At 39.7% G+C, this 21,249-nt stretch overlaps 1 protein-coding gene across 13 annotated transcripts in view; it reads left to right on the forward strand.

Moving 5' to 3' along the window:
- GOLGA4 (golgin A4) overlaps positions 1-21,249 on the forward strand; it is an 80,104-nt gene that overhangs the window by 12,568 nt on the left and 46,287 nt on the right. For 12 of the 13 annotated variants that reach the window (XR_011149082.1, XM_069007849.1, XM_069007850.1 and 9 more), the window contains exons 3-7: positions 9,596-9,694; positions 15,584-15,649; positions 16,787-17,101; positions 19,140-19,187; positions 19,554-19,610. Coding sequence is in view for 12 of the 13 variants with exons in the window: in XM_069007849.1 (XP_068863950.1) it covers positions 9,596-9,694; positions 15,584-15,649; positions 16,787-17,101; positions 19,140-19,187; positions 19,554-19,610 (585 nt within the window). In the remaining variant the exon portion in view is untranslated. The remainder of the gene's footprint in view (positions 1-9,595; positions 9,695-15,583; positions 15,650-16,786; positions 17,102-19,139; positions 19,188-19,553; positions 19,611-21,249) is intronic. The other variant, XM_069007845.1, reaches the window with a different exon arrangement.

The raw sequence follows: 21,249 nt of genomic DNA on the forward strand, positions 1-21,249 counted from the left end.
CAGGGGAGTTTATAGCTGTGTCCTTGAACACAAAACTGCTCGGGTTTCTTTTTTCTCCCTTTCTCTCGGACCTAGCTTAAAGACACAGAAAGGCACAGGACTCATGTCTCGCATAGGACAGACGATAGGGGATACAGTATCATACAGTCACCCCAAGATAGACCTAAAAATAAATTAGCCAAGGTATTTTTTGGTCTCACTTCAGTGGTATATGTTATTAAATTAGTTTAAATGTTTTTCTAGCATTGGCTATTAACAAAGCACGACAAGTAAAGCTGTAATAATATTCCTTCAGTACCTTTGTTATTCCTGCATCTTTTCTGTATTCATATGCTTAATTTGAAGTACTGCTAAATAGGTGTTGGCATGCAAAGATGGTAGTGGTTCAGATATATCTGTGCTTTTTTTCCTTTCTGATATTTAAGACTAAATTTTGGAGGCTGCATAAGCTAATTTGAATCTAAACTTGTATTTTACAACTCCTGGTACATACACCAACATGCTTAGGTTGCTCATTAAAATTAAAAGCAAACCAGAAAAGACCTTGTATTTGATTTCTGTACTATGTTTTTCTTAAAGTGCAGTTCTTCTCTCCTAGATTTTGGGGCTTTTTTAATTGTAGGGAGAAACCATTGAAATTTTAGCTTTTCAATTTTTCCTATTCCCTTATCACAGGAGGGATAAGGCAAAAAAGATTATGTTGCAAATTGCACAAAGCTTTTATAAATAAGTATTTTGTAAATAAGAAAATTACTGAATTATTCACAGCTTTTTTTCCTGACATTCACCACTGTTGGGATTTTAGGAGTTCTCCTATTTTCTTTTTCTCTTAAAGAATTTTCCCCACACATGTTGCCAGGGGGACAAATTACTGGGTGCTTAAGAAAAACAAAAGACCTGACCACAGGAAGAGCAGACCTTCTGGCTACTCTCTTTCACCTGGGGTTTTCTTGTGTAGAGTGGGGGATGCTGCGAGATTTGAACTGGGAAAAAGGGGTTGGGTACAGCCCCTGGCTGGCTGGCGTTCTCGGAATTTGGAGGGAGAGGAGGGCTCCCATCTTTGTGGAGGGAGTTCGTCGCTGCTGCAGGCTTCTGCTTTCGGCTGCCTTCCTTCTACTGTGGGTGGAGCTTGCTCGCTGGAGCGGCTGTTGCACCGGGACCCTAACACCCCTCCTTACTAAAAGAGGGACCTTTTCACCATCTGCTCGGGTGCCTCAGGGAAAACCCCCGGATTCCCAAGCCTGCCTTTCCCTGCCTGCTGGGGAGCTGGGCTGCAGCCGCCCTACCCCCGCTGTTGCCTTGAGCCTTCGCTACTCTGTAGCTCTGCACGTCCTGCCTGCTGAGACATCCCAGGGTTCCCACTGCAGCTCCAGAGTTTGTCTGCCACCCAGGATTTGTGCTCATCACTGCTGTTCCCAAGGGTCCAGCCGGACACTGGGATTGGCTGCCCAGGGGGTTTGTGAAACCTTTGTTCCATCTCTTCCCGAGATCCCAGGCCGCCATTGCTGCGTGCTCCCCGTGCTCACTCTGGAGCGCCCCCTGCCGCCGTGGGGGAACCATTGCACCTGCCCTGCTCACCGGGAGCCGCCAGCGCCCCTGCCGGCTGTGACCAGAACTGCACCTGAGGGGAAAGGGCCTGACAGCTGAGAAGGCTGGCACTGGGTTACTGGTTCTGTTTGCTGTTACTGCCATAGTTATTGTTGTTTGTTCGCCTCGTTATACACGTATAAATATGTATAATAGTAAAGAACTGTTATTCCTGTTCCTCATATCTTTGCCTGAAAGCCTCTTAATTTCAAAATTATAATAATTCGGAGGGAAGGGGGTTGCATTTTCCATTTCAAGGGAGGCTCCTGCCTTCCTTGGCAGATACCTCTTTCAAACCAAGAAAACCACCTTGGACAAATAACCAAATTTATTTATTTAATTTACTCTGGGGAATGATTTTTTTTTTTTTTCAGTAAGAGTTGAAACTAAACCTTTAGCTGATTGCTGACATCTTCTAGCTCCCTGAAGAAGATGAGAAAATTTTCTCTTAGATGACTTTTGTAGTCTCATCCTCTTCTCTCTGTCTTGCTGTGCTGGTATATAACATAGCAAAACTGCTCATGTACAGTTACAGAATCTATTAGGTGTGAACATACTACAAATACACGTATGCTGTGATGCACTTTGCTAACAAGAGGTATGACTTTTCAAATTTGCTTGATAACAGGTTAATACAAAATTTGGAACTACTGATTCTCTTCTTTTTCTGAAAGGGAATAATGATTACCTTTGGCAATCAAACATATTATATGCATGTAACATGTATAATATTCAACTACTGCCATCTCCAGAGCAGTGAGACTTGGGTCAAACTCTGATCCCTGTTAGATTTTGGGTTTTCTTTCACAGTGTATTAAGGAAGCTCTTGATCTAGGAATTGCATGTACTTTGGCCTTTGTACCCCACTCATCAGAATCCTTGCAAAAGAAGATTGAGCATGGTATTTCTTCAGAGGGAGGAGGAATAATAAGAATAGTAAGAACACAGTTGTTTCTGGAGTTCAGAAAGTCCTTAAAGATCAAGTAAGGCTGCTTCACTTAGACCAAACTTGAGTGCTACAAAAACTGTTCAGAATATTGAAAATACGAAGGTTATTTAAACAATAACTTTATGTGTCCTTTGATTATACTGAAGGTAAACATCATCTGGCATTTTGCTTCATCAACCATTTTACCTCATTTGCAACTTTCTATCCAAAATAGAAACGTTTGTTGCTTAGTAGGATTTTACTGGCAAAAAACCAGAGTAAGTTAAATATTGTGACAAAAGATCAGCGATGTCACAGCCTGTTAAGGAAACTTTCCTGTTTAACCACCAAGGAGCCACTCTGGCAGTCACACTTGCACCACCCCAGGCTTTTGCTGCTGGGACTGAAGCCCCTTCACCACAAGCAGCTCCAGTGAGCTGATGGGTGCCCCACCTGACTCCACACACACTCACACTGTCAGACAAGTTTCCCGCACTGCCTTGACCCAAGGTTTCCCATAGCAGAGTCCTAGACTCTGCTTCCTTTAAGAATTTTTATCATGGTGCAGCGATATAATGACAGATGGAGTTGGGTGTCTCCTGATAGGGACCCTGAACAAAGGAATGCCTGGCTTTCATTCTGTGTGCCTGTTTTAATGGTGATATTTGTTCTGGGGTCTTCTCACTGTTCATTGAGTTCTACAGAGTCTCTGGGTGACTGTCCACCATCCAGCCGACATAGCAAGTCTGTGCCTTTTATTGGGCAAAGGGCTCATCACTGGGGGTTTCAGCCATTTCCCCCCACCCAGGGCACAACCTGTAGCTTGCAGTGCAGCTGTACACTGAGATACTTGTACCAGTTGTAGTCCTCAACAGCCTTCAGCCTATAAATTCAGTGCTTGAGATTAAGGTCAGTATGGGCTAGGGAGATGATTTACTCTGGAGTATCACAGAATTGGTACGATTGGAAGGAACCTCTGGAGGTCATGTAGTCCAACTCCGTGCCAAGGCAGGGTCACCTTGAGCAGGTTACACAGGAAAGGAATGTGTCCATGTAGGTTTTGAATGTCTCCAGAGATGGACACTCTATGACCTCCCTGGGCAGCCTGTTTCAGTGTTCTGCTACCCTAAGTGTAAAGAAGTTCTTCCTCATGTTGTGGTGGAACTTCTTGTGGTTTAGTTTATGGCCATTACTCCTTGTCCTGTTGCCGGGCACCACTGAAAAGTCTGGCACCATCCTCTTGACAACCTTCTTTGAGATATTTGTATGTATTTATTAGATCCCTTCTCTGTCTTCACTTCTTTGAACTAAACAGGCCCAGCTCCTGCAGTTTTTCCTTGTGAGAAAGATGTTCCAGACCCCTACTTATCTTTGTGGCCCTCTGCTGGATCCTCTCTGGTACTTCCTTATCTTCATTGTACTGAGGAGCGCAGAACTCGATACACCACTCCAATGTTGTCTTATTAGGGCTCAGTAGAGGGGGAGGATCACCTCCCTCAACCTGCTGGGAACAATCTTCCTCATATACCCCAGGATACCGTTGGCCCTCCTAGCTGCTAGGGCACTGCTGGCTTGTAGTCAGCTTGAGATTCCACCGAGACTCCAAGGTCCTTCTCTGCAGAGCTGCTCTCTAGTAGGTCAGCCCCCAACCTGTACTCATACTTGGGGTTATTCTTTTCCAGGTTCAGTCCCCTTGTTGAACTTCATTAGGTTTCTCTGTGCCCAGTTCTCCAGCTAAAGGTCCTGCTAAATGGCAGCACAGCCTTCAGGTGTATCAGCCATTCCTTCCAGAGTATGTTTGAAACAAAATGTTGGAAGATCTTAGTAGGATTTCTATAGCAAGCTTCAAGTGTGATATGATGGGTTTCTTAGGATTAGAGAAGGGTAAAGAATGACTTATATCTTTCCATGTTCTGTTTACGGTATGCTTCATCTCAGTTGATTCTCTGCTTGTCTAGTTTTTTTGAGCACAGTACCAGCTTAGTGCTGATGTGATGCTAGTGGTACATTAGACAGTATAGCACCAGATGTCTTTAACGTTCCTGAAGCTGTCAAGATAATTCAGAGTGGGTTTTAGGACAAATCCTGAAGCACAGAATCTTGTGTGGTAATACTATTTAATTTTGGCTGACCAGCAGCCTGTTTCTTGTCTGTTTGCAGGCAGAGGTGAATAATTTTTTAGTGATTTTTAATACCCCTTTCCCTAACATCCCTGCCCCTGAGTTAACTAGACAGTTTGTTCTTAAAGTCATACTGAATATATGGTAGAAAAAAAAGAAAGAAAAATGCAGATAAAAACACATGTAAATATTGGAAAGCATTAAATAGTGTAATTACAGGACTCACTAGAGAGCTCTGCCTGTAATTTAACTAAATATGTAGCAGGTTATGAGCTGTCAGAGTAATAATACTGTAAGCAGATCTTTAAATATTTTCATTGTTGGTCACTTAACATTGGAGAGTGGAGGATGAACTCACTAATGGGCAAATGCAACCAGTTCTAAATGTGTTAAAGAAATACCACTCTTGGACCATGACTGAATATATTCTGTCTTTCATAACTATTTGAAGTGTGAATCTCTCATCTTGGCTACTGAAGAGGAAATATTTTTAAATTTCATATTGATAGAGTGATCACTGTTTTGCCGCAGTATTGTTCTGCCCTTCTTTATTTGTAGGGTTGGCTCACAGAATCACAGAATTAAGTGGGTTGGATAAGACCTTTTAGATCGTCAAGTTCAACCTATGACCTAACACCACCTTATCAATTAGACCATGGCACTAAGTGCCACATCCAGTGTTTTTGTAAGCACCTCCAGGAACAGTGACTCCAACACCTCCCTGGCCAAACCATTCCAATGCCCAATCACTCCTGTGAAGAACTTCTTCCTAATGTCCTCCTAAACCTCCTAAACCTAAACTTCCTCTGGTGCAGCTTAAGACTGTCACTCATTTCCTGGGAGAAGAGACGGACCCCCACATGGCTACAACCTCCTTTCAGGCAGTTGTAGAGAGTGAAAAGGTCTCCCCTGAGCCTCCTTTTCTCCAGGCTAAACAACCCCAGCTCCTTCAGCCACGCCTCATAGGAGTTGTGTTCCATACCCTTCACCAGACTTGTTGCCCTTCTCTGGACATGCTCCAGCATCTCAGCATCCTTCCTAAATTGAGAGACCCAGAACTGGACACTGTACTCAAGGTCTGGCCTCACCAGTGATGAGTACAGGGCAAGAATCACTTCCCTGGTCCTGCTGGCCACACTATTCCTGATCCAGGCCAGGATGCCTTTGACCTTCTTGGGCACACTGCTGGCTCATGGTCAGTCTGCCATCAGTCAGCACCCCCAGGTTCCTTTCTGCCTGGCCACTGTCCAGCCACTCTGTCCCCAGCCTGTAGTGCTGCAGGGGGTTGTTGTGGCCAAAGTGTAGGACCGGGCACTTGGTCTGTTAAACCTCATATCATTGGATTCAGCCCATGGATCCAGCCTGTCCAGGTCCCTCTGCAGAGCTCTCCTACCCTCCAGCAGATTGACATTCACACCCAACTTGGTGTTATCTTCAAATATGCTAATGGTAGGCTTGATCCCTTCATCCAGATCAGTGATAACGATTTTAAACAGGACTGGGCCTGACACAGATCCCTGGAGGACCCCACTAGTGACTGGCCACCAACTGGAGGCAGCACCATTCACCACCACTCTCTGGGCCCGGCCATCCAGCTAGTTCTTAACTCATAAAAATGTGCACCTGTCCAAGCCATGGACTGCCAGCTTTTCCAGGATTATTCTGTGTGAGATGGTGTCAAAGTTTGCTGAAGTCCAGGTAGACAACATCCACAGCCTTCCCCTCATCTACCAGGCAAGTCACCTGATCATAAAAGGAGATAAGGTTGGTTGTGAGATGGTGTCAAAGTTTGCTGAAGTCCAGGTAGACAACATCCACAGCCTTCCCCTCATCTACCAGGCAAGTCACCTGATCATAAAAGGAGATAAGGTTGGTTAGGGGCAGGACCTGCCTCTCCTAAATCCATGCTGGCTGGGTCTGATCCCTAGGCTATCCTGTAGGTCCTGTGTGATCGCACTCAAGATGATCTGTTCATAATGTTGCTGGGCAGTGAGGTCAGGCTGACAGGTCTGTAGTTTCCCAGATCCTTCTTTTGGTCCTTCTGATGGATGGGCATTACGATGGCCAGCTTCCAGTCATCTGGGACCTCCCCAGTTAGCCAAGACTGATTATAAGTGAGGGAGAGTGTCTTAATGATCTCTTCTACCAGCTCCCTCAGCACCCTACGATGGATCCCATCTGCTCCCACAGCCTTGTGAGCATTTTGTCAGCAGGTCACTAACTGCTTCCTTCTGGATTTGCAGGGGGTCTATTCTCTGTCTGTCTACTAGCTCAGGAGGCCAATTGTCTTGAGGACAATCTGTCTTTTTGTTGAAAACTGAGGAAAGGAAGGCTCCTTCCCTTCTGTGCTTGCCTTTACTCAAGAAACAGTAGGGCAAAGCTGAGATGATTTAGAAATGTTCTTGCATCTGATCAAAATCAGTGAAACAAAACAGAATTTTAAATTGCATTCTACTCTTTTGTGTAAACTTTTAGTTACGATGGAGACCCTGGAGTTGTATGTCTACAAACTCAAGCAGTACTGCATCAATTTCCTTTTTCTCAAAGTCATAACTGTAATATGGATTGGCATATTTTAGGCAGTGGATGCTTTGGATCTTCTTACCCTGTTAAAACAGGGTTGCATATCCCTATCAGTCTACCAGGTAGTTTGAGTGAATTTTTAAAATGAACTTGTGCCATTGCTTAAAGTTCTTTGTCATCTTACCTGTATGTTTTGGGTTTTATAATGAACGTTTTGTGAAAGAATGAATTTGTCATTTATGTCTGAGCCTCCTGAACTTGGCTGCACTAACATGGTCATGGACTTCCAGGGATGACTGAAAATGTAACAATTCATAGATGCTGAACAAACTGACAGACCATCTTTTTTGTGGGGGATGAACTTGTTAAAGATCAAATAGAAATTCTTCTTAATGCAGACTTTTAATGTACTAAATAATGCGATAAGGATTAGGCAAAGTAATGCTATGGTGAAATGTCACAACTTAATCTTTTGAGCACTAGCAGGCTTTTACTGTGAAGAGATAATTTTAATTGTCTGTGATTCATGAAGTTCTTGATGGTCATGTTAAAAGTGATTTAACTAAGCTGAAGATAATATATGTTACATGTTGAAAATGTTCATAATCCTTTGGTTAATAATATTTGTGTAATCCATTTATCAGTGCTTTGCAAACTGTTTCATCTTCTTAACCTTTGCATGTTTGGTCTTCTCCAAACATGCAAAGTAATTTTTGTGAATATTTGTGAATTTGCATGCTTCTAATTCATGAGACAATCAGGCTTGCTTGCAGTATTGCCGCTTTATGTTTGTACACTTGTGTATCCGTAGTATATGTCTTTTCTTTTATTGGCATATGCCCTTTCAAGAGGAGCAAGAGCTTTTACAACCATCAACACTTGATGAAGATTTTCTGGAACCATTATCACTTGTCAGTTTCCTTATTTTTGTCTTGTCTGAAAGCTCAGAGGAGGAAAAAACTTAAGTCTTCTTCACCTGAAAAAAAAAATACACATACACAGGCACATATATATATGTACATATATATATATATATATATATATATATATATATATGCACACGGGTACATATATATATGTACATATTCACACACACATATATATATCAGGAGCTTTAGCACAGCTTACTCTTAAGAATTATACCTCTAATAGGCTGAGAGAGGACAACAAACTCAATGTGTGCTTGCTACCACAGTGAATGCACAGGGCAAGTGTGTTGAGGCCCCAGGGGAGTGAAGAAGATTGAGAGCATGAAGAATGTGACCATCTTTTTTATTAGCAGCTCATCTTTGTAGTAACTTAAAAGTGAGACGTTTCAGTTGAGTTTGTTGGACATAACTAGTTATTGGCAAATTTGAGGCTGTTTATTGTATATGGCTGTCACTGAACATTTACCACTTCTTAGTTTTTTGAAAGGGTTTTGTGAACATAAATTGAAAGTCATGTAGCCTTTCAGATCTAACCCATGAAAATATTATTCTCTCTCAATTTGAATTTATGTAATTAATCTGCTACAGCACTGGAGTCAATGTAATCGTCACAAAAAAAAGTAAATTTAACTCCTAACTTATATTACTATTTGATTACTAAAAGTACTGTTTAGTAACTTGAAAGAGGGGTTTGTCTCATTATTTCAGAATAATTTTGTTTTATTTAGTGTTTTGGTTCAGTCAGCAGTTGAGTCTGAAATCTCAACCTGTAAGGAAGTGAACCTTGAACTTCTGTATATCAGTATGAGCATGAGAGGAATATTTTTCTCAACTCAGTTACAGCATTCTAAATGCATTAGGTTGCATTGCATTACATGTATATATCCAATTTGAATTAAAATTCCAGTCTCTTCACTTTATGTTTTCGCCCCTAGGAATTTGTATCTCTTCTTCGATACTGACTTGATAATTCAACTCATGGTATTTTTACAAAATAGTCTGCTAGTAGTTAAAAAAAATTGTAAGGAATTTTTTAAAATGTAGACAGAATTCTAGTGTATAAGAGCACTAAATGATAAGTAGTCAAAAGCAAACATTTTATATTGTGTATAACTGAAATACTGATAGAATTTTTAGAATAATAATTTGTTCATGAATAACTGAGAGCAAATAGGGCTCAGTGGTGCATGAAGGCAGCTTATCCACAGAAGCTTTAAAAAAATTACAATATCAATGCCTGAAACATAGTTTTTATCTTGGGCTAAGCTAGGATCTGTCTTTTAAATAGCATGCTTGTTTATTTCTAAATGATCAAAACTGTACTTTGGCTGTTCTGAAATGATCTAGTGCGTATTTTCTGGTTATGTCCTCCCTTTATCAATATCTGTTGTCTCATAAACTGCTGTATTATTACATTTTTAATAGCATGGAAAAATTGAGTAAAATTTTGCAATGTTCTTTATTGCTTGATTTATTTTCATTTTCTTCCTTTTTGCATGGAATGACAGCTGTTAGCGGGGATGATAGCAGAACCTGCTTTTCTCTCTGAGTATACTATCTTTGCTTTGGATCCCACCAAACAACCTAAGCCACAGAGTGACGGTGTGGTGAGTCCTCCCCACCCCTCCTAGTGATGCCTTTAGCAGGTGGAGGAGAGTCATGTACTAGAAGGCAAACTTAGTTGCTTGTGGCTTGTTCTCACAAAGACCTCTGTCTTAACTACCTTGTTGCTAACCCTGCACTAAATTCCACAGAGGTAGTACCTGATAGCTCCTGGCTGGTGTGCTGTATGATGTGAATTTACTGTAACATTAAAAAATTAACGTATTTTCTCTTATACAGGTAACAATACACAAATTTAAATAACGGTTGCACAAGTTTGTATGTTTGTTGCATAGAAATTTCCTCTTCATATTTGTGTATGTCTGTATGTATTTCAAGACAAATGGATAGAATTAACATTGGGATTGGTTATGTGTAAAACTTACATGCTTTTTGCTGTGTACAGTGAAATGTAGCATGTCATTTACTACTAATGGTAGCAGGAAATAATTATTTCGCATAGAGACAGAAGTTAATCTATGCTTAGTTGGTAACTTAGCAGTTACTATTGTGAGTCTTTTATGTTTCTTTGCCTGAAAATGTTGTCTTCACCATATATAAGTGGGAAAGCTCGGTGAGAAGAGGCAAGAATTGAAGAAAAAGAAGCAGGTGTAGGGAGGAAGTCAGACTTCTGCTTCCTGATACAGGCACATACGAAGCTGTATTCTTATTATTGTCACAGGACTGGAATGGCATTTTTCACATGCTTCAGAGACATGGCAGTCCTGAGTCCGCAGTGATTCAAAGCACACTATTTTTTAGAATCCCAGCTCATCCTGGTACTTCGTGATTACTTCGCTTTTCTAGTTTAGTAAGTGCTCTTTTCCTGCTCATGGTTTAAAATGACCAGTCACTGAAAGCTATAACAGGGTTGAAATTTAATAAGCAGGACATAGCACAACACACCATGTTGCGTTGGACTTGTCTCTCTCAGGCTAAGCAGGATTGGACAGAAACAGTGATTAAAATGGTGGTCCCTGGAAAGTGTATTCTGACCATATTCCAGGTCCAGCAATCGCTACTTAAAGAGTCACTGCAAATTTAATTAAGCTTTTTTAGTTTTCACTACACAACAGAATTACCTCAAAAAATTCATTTCAAATAATCTGTTTGTGTGAATGCTCAAATGTTGTCTTTATATGATCTTTTAGTATGTACTTTTAGTGGCATATTTACTGGCTTGCATATTTATATACAAGACTGCATACATGCAACTAATTATAATGTAACAGTTATTGGTAATGTGTTACCAGTGTGTATTAATATGTTACCTGTAAAACTCATTTTGTTCTTGGAACTTTTAGAAAATTCTAGAGCACAATAAGAATTGGGAGGGGGAGAAAACAATGACAGGAAAGTTTATGGAGAATAGGATGACTGATTTAAAAAATACAAATATTAAAGAAACACCCACATGATATATGTTTAGAAAACCTAGGTACACAAAAAGTACAGGAGAGGAAAGTTTCGCCAACACACACAAATACATATTAATTCTGCTAAAACAAACCAGTATTTTAACTGTATATGTAATCTGAGAGTGAATGGCATAGAGAACTGACTGTAATGGTGGGTTTTTTTGACATAGATGAAGTTAATATAAACTCTTTACTAACTAAGCTGCTTAGGTTTTGTTGCATGAAGAAAGAGTTCAAAATATTCTTGGACACAGTGGGGTTTTTTGTAAGGAAAAAATTAAAGGAAAATAAGGGAAGAAAACATGTATTAAGCTCTCCTTCTTTTCTCCCTCCATAATTACTCAGTTTTGGAATACTTGAGAAAGTATTATTATTAAAAGCAGTAAAATGTTTTTAAATACAGACATTTAAGCTTTCACTTGTCAGGCTTGCTCATCTATTTATACCTTTGAGAAATAAGTATGATTTTGCATTTCAGAAATAGGAAAGTAAGGTGGCACAAATGTTACTGGAACACCCTAATGTGCTCCAGTTGAAACTGAGCTCTGATTTACACACCTTCATAATAAAAAGCAACATTTTTATTAGAGCTTGTAAATATAGCTGTCTTTGGATAGAGATATGGATGTTATGTTCTATGAGTTTGTGGAGGAAAAACTTCCATTGGTCTCCAGAAACCCTGATGTCACTGCTGGTTTTAAGACTTTCAAAATGGCTGCTTGTGCTCTGTGAGTCTAATTTTTCTGAGAGCTTTCTTCAGGTTTATGAAAGGCTAGGGCTTTTAAGCTTTTCAAAGCCTCTTGGATCTATACTTATATATAGCAACTTCCATTCATGCTTACCATTCAGTGTGTGGATACCCAAATACAATCCTTTGCCCTAGAGCACAGTGACATAGGCTTGCAGCAGCCAGATACCTATGGTGGTCCATTTTTTATATAAAAGATTACTAGTTTATCTCTTTTATTATTTATACCAATAGAAAGTCTAACCCCAAATAGAGGTTATTCTTTTGTTCCCATAGATTGTATACAAAGATACCTGCATAATAAGTAGGGAACTTTTCAAAGTGGCAGCACTAGTTTAGTTTTGAAATTGCATTTTTAAGGATCTTTGTAGGTCCTTAAATCGTGGCTTTTTAAGCATCTTCACAGAAAGGAACAGCAACCATGGGTTTTATATTCATAAAAACCTTATTAAATTTAATAAATCTACTTAATCTTGTGTTTTAAAATAGATGTTAAATATTATACTTATGAATTACATGCACAAACCCACCCTAGTTTGCTTTAACTCTTTTTTATGTGTATCAGAATGCAAGATTCTTGAGAGAAGTGTGTGTGGTTAGTTTGTAAGTCACAGAATCACAGAATTAAGTTGTTTGGAAAAGATCTTTGAGATCATCGAGTCCAACCTATGACTTAACACCACCTTGCCAACTAGACCCTGGTGCTAAGTGTCACATCCAGTCTCTTCTTAAACACCTCCAGGGATAGTGGCTCCACCACCTCCCTGGGCAACCCAGTCTAATGCCCAATCACTCTTTTTGTGAAGTCTTAGTAAAGTATTCATCTTCCTCTCTTGTCAGTCCTATAGTAGCACAGCAGGTGCTTTGTAAATTATAAAGCAGATGATAATTTTTTATTTGGATTATCTTATTATTAACATTTCCTGTTAGGAAAAAAAAACAAGAACAGGTAATGGAGCCAAGAATACAATGTAGAAGTGCTTCAGTTTAAAACCTGTAAAAACTGTTAATCCACTAGGAATAAATCCGCTGCCACAGGATAGTGTTCTGAAGCAGAATGCAGATTTTGTTCAAGCCAGGTGAAGCACAGTTTCCAAATCCAGACTTCTTTTATGGCTGGTTATTGCTCATTTTTTTCTTGTCTGCGTATGGGTAACTGCTCAGTTCTCTGGTTTCCTTAACTATCTGGATTTCTCTTTGTTCTGTGGTATCTCTGTACTGCCTCAAGTATGCTCCGTGTCAGACATTTTTGAAGCTCTTTTACAGTGAATCATTCCTCTGCCACATTAATGTTCAGGTATGCCTATCTGGATATCCAGAGTAGAAGCTGTGAGTGTGATCATGTAGGAGATGTATATACAAGGGTGATTATGACTGAGATTTCAGTTCTATGTACACTTTAGATTTTGCAGCTTTCATATAACTGTCAGGGTACAGCTTGATTAAAAGTTAAGAATCACACTGCTCTTAGGTGAATTTACTAATATTTTGTTTGACATGCCTCAGTGTTTCACTTTTCTTGAAAAAATCTATGTCCAAGATGGTTTCTAGCATATTCTGCTAATTCAGTTGGACTGGATTTATACAGCAAAAAGCCATCTGGATTTGTGTAAGTTAAAATCGTAGAATATCCTGAGTTGGAAGGGACCTGCAAGACTGACCCAAGTCCATCTCCTGGCCCTGCACAGCACAGCCCGAAGAATACACCATGTTCCTGAGAGTCTTATACAATCACTTCTTGAACTCAGACAGGCTTGGTTCTGTGACCACTTACCTGGGGAGCCTGTTCCAGTGCACAACCACCCTCTGGGTGAAGAGCCTTACTCTAATATCTTAGATACTTAATCTTCCCTGACAGAGCTTCATGCTGTTCCCTTGGGTCCTGGCACTGGTCACCATAGCTCCTACCCCTCCATGTCCCCTCATGAGGAAGTTGTAAACTGTTATGAGGTCTCTCCTCAGTCTTCTCCAGGCTGAGCAAGCCAAGTGACTTCAGCTGCTACTTGTACAGCTTCCCCTCAAGGCCCTTCATCATCTTTGTAGCCCTCCTTTGGATGCTCTCTGATAGCTTTGTATCTTTCTTATATTGTGTCACCCAGACTGCCCCCAGGACTCGAGGTGAGGCTGCACCAGTGCAGAGCAGAGCAGGACAAGCCCCTCCCTTGCCTGGCTGCCAGTGCTGTGCCTGATGCACCCAGGACATGGTTGGCTCTCCTGGCTGTGCAGGCACTGCTGACTCACATTCAACTTTTTGTCAACCAGGACCCCCAGGTCCCTTTCTGTGGTGCTGCTCTCCAGCATCTTGTTCCCCAGTCTGTCTGTTGGTACATCCAGGGTTGCCCTATCCCAGGTGCAGAATCCGGCACTTGTCTTTGTTAAACTTCATGTGGTTGCTGATTACTCAGCTCTCTAATTTGCTGAGGCCCCTCTTCCAGGGCCTCTCTGCCTTCAAGGGAGTAAACAGCTCCTCTCAATTTAGTATCATTGTCAAACTTAGTGTACCTTCAAGTCCTGCATTCAAGTAATTTATGAAGATGTTGAAGAGCACAGGGGTGAGGATGGAACTTGGCCTGTGGAACCCCACTAGTGACAGGTCTCCAGTCTCATGCCATTCCATTCACTGTAACCCTTTAAGCCCAACCCATGAGCCAGCTGCTTATGCACTGCATGCTGTGTTTATCCAGCTGTATGCTGGACATTTCGTCCAGAAGGATCCTGTGAGAAACAGTATCAAAAGCTTTACTGAGATCCTAAAAGGTTACAAGTGGCTTCCCTTGGTCAGCTCCGTGGGTGACCTTGTCATAAAAGGAAATCAGATTTGGCAAGCAGGAGTGTCCCCTCATGAGCCCATACTGGCTGTGACCAATGATTGCACTTCTTGCAGTTGTTTTTCAATAACTCCCAGAAAAATCTTATCCATAATTTTACCAGTCAATGAAGTGAGACTAAGAGACCTGTAGTTTCCAGGGTCATCCTTCTTGAAAATTAGGACTGGGTTAGCAAACACCTGAACACAGAACAAAGGAAAAGGAGGATAGACAGGCTAGGAACAGAAATGTCCAAACTCTAAAGAACCCCAAACCAATTAAAAAAAAAACCAAACCAAACCAAACAAACCAACTGACTCAAGACTGTTGTTTTTAGTTGTGTTGGTTTTGTTGTTTTGGGTGAGATTTTTTTAAATGTGTGTGTGTTTTGTTTTCCTTTGGGAATGCAGAAGTTTTGTGTAGGATGTATTTTCTGAAAGTCTGATTTTCTTCCCATGCTTGTTTGGAGTTTTAAACAGTTTGTTACGAGCACTTCTTTTCCAGGTAGTTTCTGCCCCCCAGTACACTGAAACAGAAAGATGGTATTACAGCCAACTCTTACTCATATTGGCTGTAAAGACCAGTCATCAATTAGATTTTTCCTGTCTTTTTGTTGTTTCTTTGATTTGTCTGTAAATGTTATATAAATAATCATTGTGAATTACTTAATTGGAGATGTCAGTATTTGCAGATGTCTCATACTAATCCATGCACACATAGCTGCTTTGTGTTCTGCATATTGCAGCAGTCTGTTCTGAATTTAACAAACTAGCTTGTTTGCATGAAGATATCTTAATAAGCTTTCTAAAGAAATTACTAAAAACACAGGCAAAGAAAAAAGCACGGATGCTGTTTCTAGGAATCAGTGAATTACAATCCTTGTAGTCTGTTTCTTCTAACAGTTGTTTTTACCTCCTGTAGAACTTAACTAAACAACCACTTCCTGGATCCACAGAAAACAATGGAAGTGAACCTGTCTCTCCACAGGTATGTGGAGGGCATGGGGAGTTTGTTTCCTCCTTCCCTACTGTGCTGTCTTTGTGTTACATTGGCTTGAGTGCCCAGTATATATCTTCATGCTGAAGTAGGGATGATAAGTACTTGCCTGTCAGGATGTTCGGATATTTTCTTTGTGTGTAATCCCATTAGCTGCTATTAAGTATTGTCACTGACATGTGGAGCTTTTTTTTTGTAAGGGCAGGTTAGCAGAGTGCCAGCATTGAGATGCATCTTGTTGCACACCCGTCACGGGATACAGAGCATTAAACTCACTTTCAAAATTAGAGGGCCTATTGCATGTCTGGAAAGCTACCTTCTAGGTGAAGGAAAAGAACGGATAGGCTAAAAATATTGTCCCTAGTGACAAAGATGTAGGTCACTTTTTAATATTTCTCAGGGAAACATTTAGCTTGCTGAAATGGGATTAGCAATGGCTCCTAGCACATGCCTCCCAATATTTGATTGTAGGGGCAACATTGTATAGTAATGCTTTTACATCACTTTTGTAGCACCAGCTGTATAGGTTACCACAGTCCAGAATCTTTTGGTATAGAATGAAGTAAGTACTGTAGCTGCACAAATCAATAATTTTGTTTTATGTAAAAATCATAAGCCATTTAAAATAAAAATAAGAAAAGGACTGTTCCAAGATGGCTTGCTAGAACTAACGATCATACAAGAATAACTTCTACAATCAATTTCTTTTCTTTAGCGTAGGAAAGTATCTGTGTCTTTGAGATAAATGTAGTCTTCTCTTTAATACATCAAGAAGTGAGTCAGTTATCTTTTTCAAGTTTGAGACAAAAGTAAATAACCCTTTATATTAGTTACACATTCTTCACTTTTTAGGGGGATTACACAGAAATGCATTCTTCTAAAAGTTTAAATCAGAGCTGTAGTTTATTAGATTTAGTTGCTATCTGAAATTGTGCACATCTGGTAGTTGCATGCATGATTTTTCTGCACAAGGACATGATCTTTTAAGGAAATGGCAGCTGTTTGCTGTCATGTGTATGTTAGGCAACAGTAATTTATTTGCACAGGTCAGGTCTCTTTTCTGGACTTTAGTGTGTCTGTCTGCCTAAAAGCAGTGCAGAAATAATTACTTGCTTTGAATTTTTGCAGCAAAGTGACAGTCAGTCTTTTGCCCAGAAGCTTCAGCTTCGAGTTCCTTCCATGGAGTCTTTGTTTCGAAGCCCTGTAAAAGAGACCCTATTTCGGTCTTCTTCTAAGGAGTCCCTAGTACGAAGTTCTTCAAGAGACTCACTGAATCGACTAGACTTGGAAGCCCTCAGTCCCACCTTTGATTCACCTTCTGACATTGAAAGTGAAACAGAAGAGCCTCTGGGAAATATGGACAGCTTCAGCAAAGAGCAGTTGCTGCAGCGTCTGCGCAGAATGGAGCGCAGTTTGGGCAACTATAGGGGAAAATACTCAGAGGTAGGCAATGTGACTGGTTTAGCGAGCAGAAAGGGGAAAGAGATTAGGCTAATAGATACTGCAGCAGTGGACAATCTTTTTGTTTTCCTATTTGGAGCAAATGTTTCAACTTACAGCTAACACGGAAGTTAAATTGTTTTAAGTCTAGTTATTTTTGACCTAGATAGATCAAATGTTTTTCTGGTAATAAAACATGTAAATCCTTCTCTTGTTTGTAAATGATTTTCTGATGTCAGCAATAGAGGTTAATTAATGGTTACTCACACAGAGCAGGACTATTAAGATTTCAACTGAAAGCATCTAGCGGGGGGTGGAGTTCGCTACAGAGGTGAGCATGACTTGTACTCCCATAACAGCAAATTTACTTTTTTTCTGAAACTTGTTCTTGAAATGCACAGTGTATATATTCTATCCCTGTGCAATAGGCAAGCGTTTTGTTTTCAAGAAATAAGTTATATTCTTAGTAATTTCCAGATATTCCCTGGGAGGAATTAATTCAAACACCTTTTTTTTTTTTTTTGAATTTTAGTGAAAACAAATTATATAAGTAGTTTCACTACTCATTTTTCAAATTACTGGGGAAAGTAAAGCTGTCTAACTGATGGTGGTGTGTTGGTATTGGGTTTTTCAATTAGTTTGGGGGTTTTGTTTGATTTTTTAATTGTTTTTTAAAGTGTGAAGGTGTTGTATTTAAAACTGGATGTTGGCACTGTTTTTTACAGTTTTTTTAATGTTTTCTGCCCTCAAATACAAAAATTCCTGTGCAGACTTTTGTCTACTAGTGTCGAAATCCCTGGAATCTAAAATATGCTACAGTGACTGCAGTATTCAGAATATGGCTGAAACAGCAGTTGTCTCACCGTAATTTTTCCTTCACTTCCAGCTAGTGTAATAAGTATTTTTTGAAAGTTTATGTAAATAGTAGTTGCTAAAATGAAAATTCTTCAGTTTGTGGGTTTGTTTTAGTGCCTTCTTGGTTGTTTGGAGTTTTTTTATTAGTGTAATCTGTCCAGCAGGTCCTAACTTTCTCTGTCAAAAAGGCTTGGTTTTTTTCCCTGGTTTTGTGAGTTTTTTAGTTCAATTTGAAAGAATTGTTTTGCTGGAACTTGGAAGAAACATGTTTCAATACATAATGAGTAATTAAGGCAGAAATATTTTTCCCCTCCTAAAGTAGGATGCAAAGTTAGCATCTCAAAAATGTGGTAAAGGAAGCCATCCATAGCAGTTTTGGTTTTCTTTTAAGGGCAAAATAAATATGACTTTGAAATTAAAAGTAATTTTGAATTTTTAAACTGTTTTAATTTGTTTTAAATAAGAATTTGAAGATATATTTTGACATGCTGATTTCTGTTTTGGGTGTTGAGATTTGTTTTTCTTAAATTTTTCATCAGTTTGAAAACAGAATGTTCTAATTCCAAGTGCCATTATGCTACTTCAGCTTTGGCAGTTGTAATCAAATATTTAAGTAAACAAAGTTGTGCAGTTACTTGTTAAGTCCTTTTGTCAGCTTACAGTGAGAAATGAAATACTGTCCATTTTCAATCTGTCTTTGCTGGATATATGCAAAGCACATGGGATGAGAACATTACATAGACCTTTTTTTGTTAAATTTAGAAGCGTATTTTTTAATGCATGCTCTTTGTAAAACTACTTTTACTTAATCTCTCTGGGATATGTACTTTTACAAGTGGTCATCCCGTGGGGTAGTTGTCTGGGATGTAACTTTCTGATACTGTTGGGTTTTGATCCCTTGTTTTGAAGGATGGTGTGTGGTCTGTCTTCTCAGGGAAGGGAAAACTCTGTATGAGTGCTGAGTAACATCACTGTTTTGTCATGTAGGCTTTTATTTTTTTAACACATTAGAGATATTTTATAGATAGAAAATGGAAACATTAAGAAAATTTAAGTATGTTTCTATGAAAAGAGCATTCTCAAGTGGAGTAAAGAGTTTGAAAATACAGGTAGTGATACAACTAAGGAAGTTTGATGGCTATATGCAGATGCATTATCATCTTTATATCCAATTTGTGTATTTTAGCTAGTGTCTGCCTATCAAGTTATCCAGCGGGAAAAGAAGAAGCTACAGGTAAACATTACTTTTCATTCTCTCGTACCTGAATGCATTTTTGAATCTTAAAATGTGTAGTGCCAATACAGATTTAATTTTCAGTGCATTGTGTGTGTGTAACAGAAGATGGTTTCTTAGATGGGATTTCTAAGGAAGCTAAGCTAAAATTATTTTGTCAAAATAACTGTGAAGTATTGTACTCCAGCCTTTTTTTTTGCATCTGCTGACTTCAGGGGATAGATTGATAGATTGCCAAGCCACAGTTGGCAGTTTATGACAATACAAAAGAGAAACAAATCATTACATCTGTGAATTTTTCAAATTTATTTTCCATTTTAAAATTACATGTAACACACCTGATCTTTATTCTTCTTTTTTCTTAAGAGCATTCTGAGTCAAAGTCAGGATAAAGCACTTCGCAGAATTGGAGAACTGAGAGAGGTAATTTCCTTTATTGATTGCATGTTTACTTTATATCACACCTACATAGGATCTTTTTCTGCCTAGCTTTTGACTTTTTTGTTCACAAAATATTTTCTATTACAGAGCAGGGTATTTTACTGCTTTTTTTTGTTTTGTTTATATGGGGTTACTCCTCTGGCTTGTTTCCCATTCAGCGGCTTATTGCTATACTCTTAAGACAGAGCAGAGCATCACCAACTGAACTACTTCTCTTGTTCATTGTGAAATAGGCAGAAGTGTGTGTGGTTCTTGCAGTATTGTTGGGCCCAGCCATAGATGTCCTTCTGCAATTTGTTGCTCTTTCATTACTGACAAATACTAATTCAGGCAAACACAAGTGATAGGCACATTTTTGTAAAGATTTCAATGACTATTAAAAAATATTCATCTTTATCTCAATTGTAATACTTACATTGTTTTATGGATTTTGGTATAGTTTGGTTTCAATCATAAAATCAGTTAGGTTGTGTTATGACTTGCCTCCTTAGGTTATAGTGAAATTAAAAGAAGAAGTTCTAGTGTATTTGGTATTGATAATAAACACATTGGACTTAAAAAACATGTATATATGATCAGGCAGAACAGATTAAAAAGGCAGGTTCAAAAAAGCCATATTGTCAAACCCTGGTGAAGCACAGTGTGAAGCTGAAACCATTTTATTGCCTCAGGAACCAGTGCAGCACCAGGTTTGGAGATAGGCATGCAACATCCTCTGTGTATGCTCTTACCTTGCTGGAGAGCTGGGTACCATTTAGCCCAAAGTCACAGGCTTTGTCTGTGACTGTACACGTGCTTCTGGTGTGTGCCGTGTAGAGCAGCAGCACTGGCATGGAGGTTGCAGGAGCCATTAGGCCATGGTGAGGTCCCACCATGAGGTTTTTTTTACTGAAGGCAGACTCACTCCAGGCAGTTGGGTGTTTTGCCCACAGACAGGGACCAAGACCTGTCCCCTTCATAATGAGGGATGGTGACTGTGAGCATCTGGCCATGTGTGTACTCGAGGCTCAAGTTCACCCACAAGGTGACATCCCTGTGACTAGTCAGGAAGGCAGTCATTTCAAAGGAGTTCACTGGCAAATCGCTGGGTACTCTTCAGCAATCCAGGGAGTAATTCAGGTAAACAGGCTGTGAATTGTGTGTGTGACTGGGTTAGCATTTTGGTTCACATCTGTGCTGCTTCTGCCCCAGCAGCTGAGAACAGTGGGTCAGTGCTGGGAGTACTGTTCTCATCTGTTCTGTAGCCTGTACCTGGGCTATCACCATGTCCTAAGCTAAACTGTCAGTGCATAGGAGGGAAAAAACCATCGCGTTACTGTCAGAAGTGGCTTGCCAATGTTATGTCTTTTCCAGGTCACTACAACGTCAAATGAAAAAGCTCATTCTGTGTTAGGTCCATATCTGCATGCTCCTGTAGGATTAGTTTTCCAGTTTATTGCTACTTGTTAAAGTCAGGAAGGCATATGTGGAACAGAGTTAAATCTTTGGCATATGACAAAGGGTTGGACATGTGCATTTTATTTTTCACTTCTGTCGTAGTCTTTGTGGTTCATATATGTAGATAAGTTATACATATATTTCTGATTTATTTATATACATTTGTATATATATATTTCATGTA

Source organism: Aphelocoma coerulescens, chromosome 2 (genome assembly GCF_041296385.1).
Source record: "Aphelocoma coerulescens isolate FSJ_1873_10779 chromosome 2, UR_Acoe_1.0, whole genome shotgun sequence".
NCBI lineage: Eukaryota > Metazoa > Chordata > Aves > Passeriformes > Corvidae > Aphelocoma > Aphelocoma coerulescens.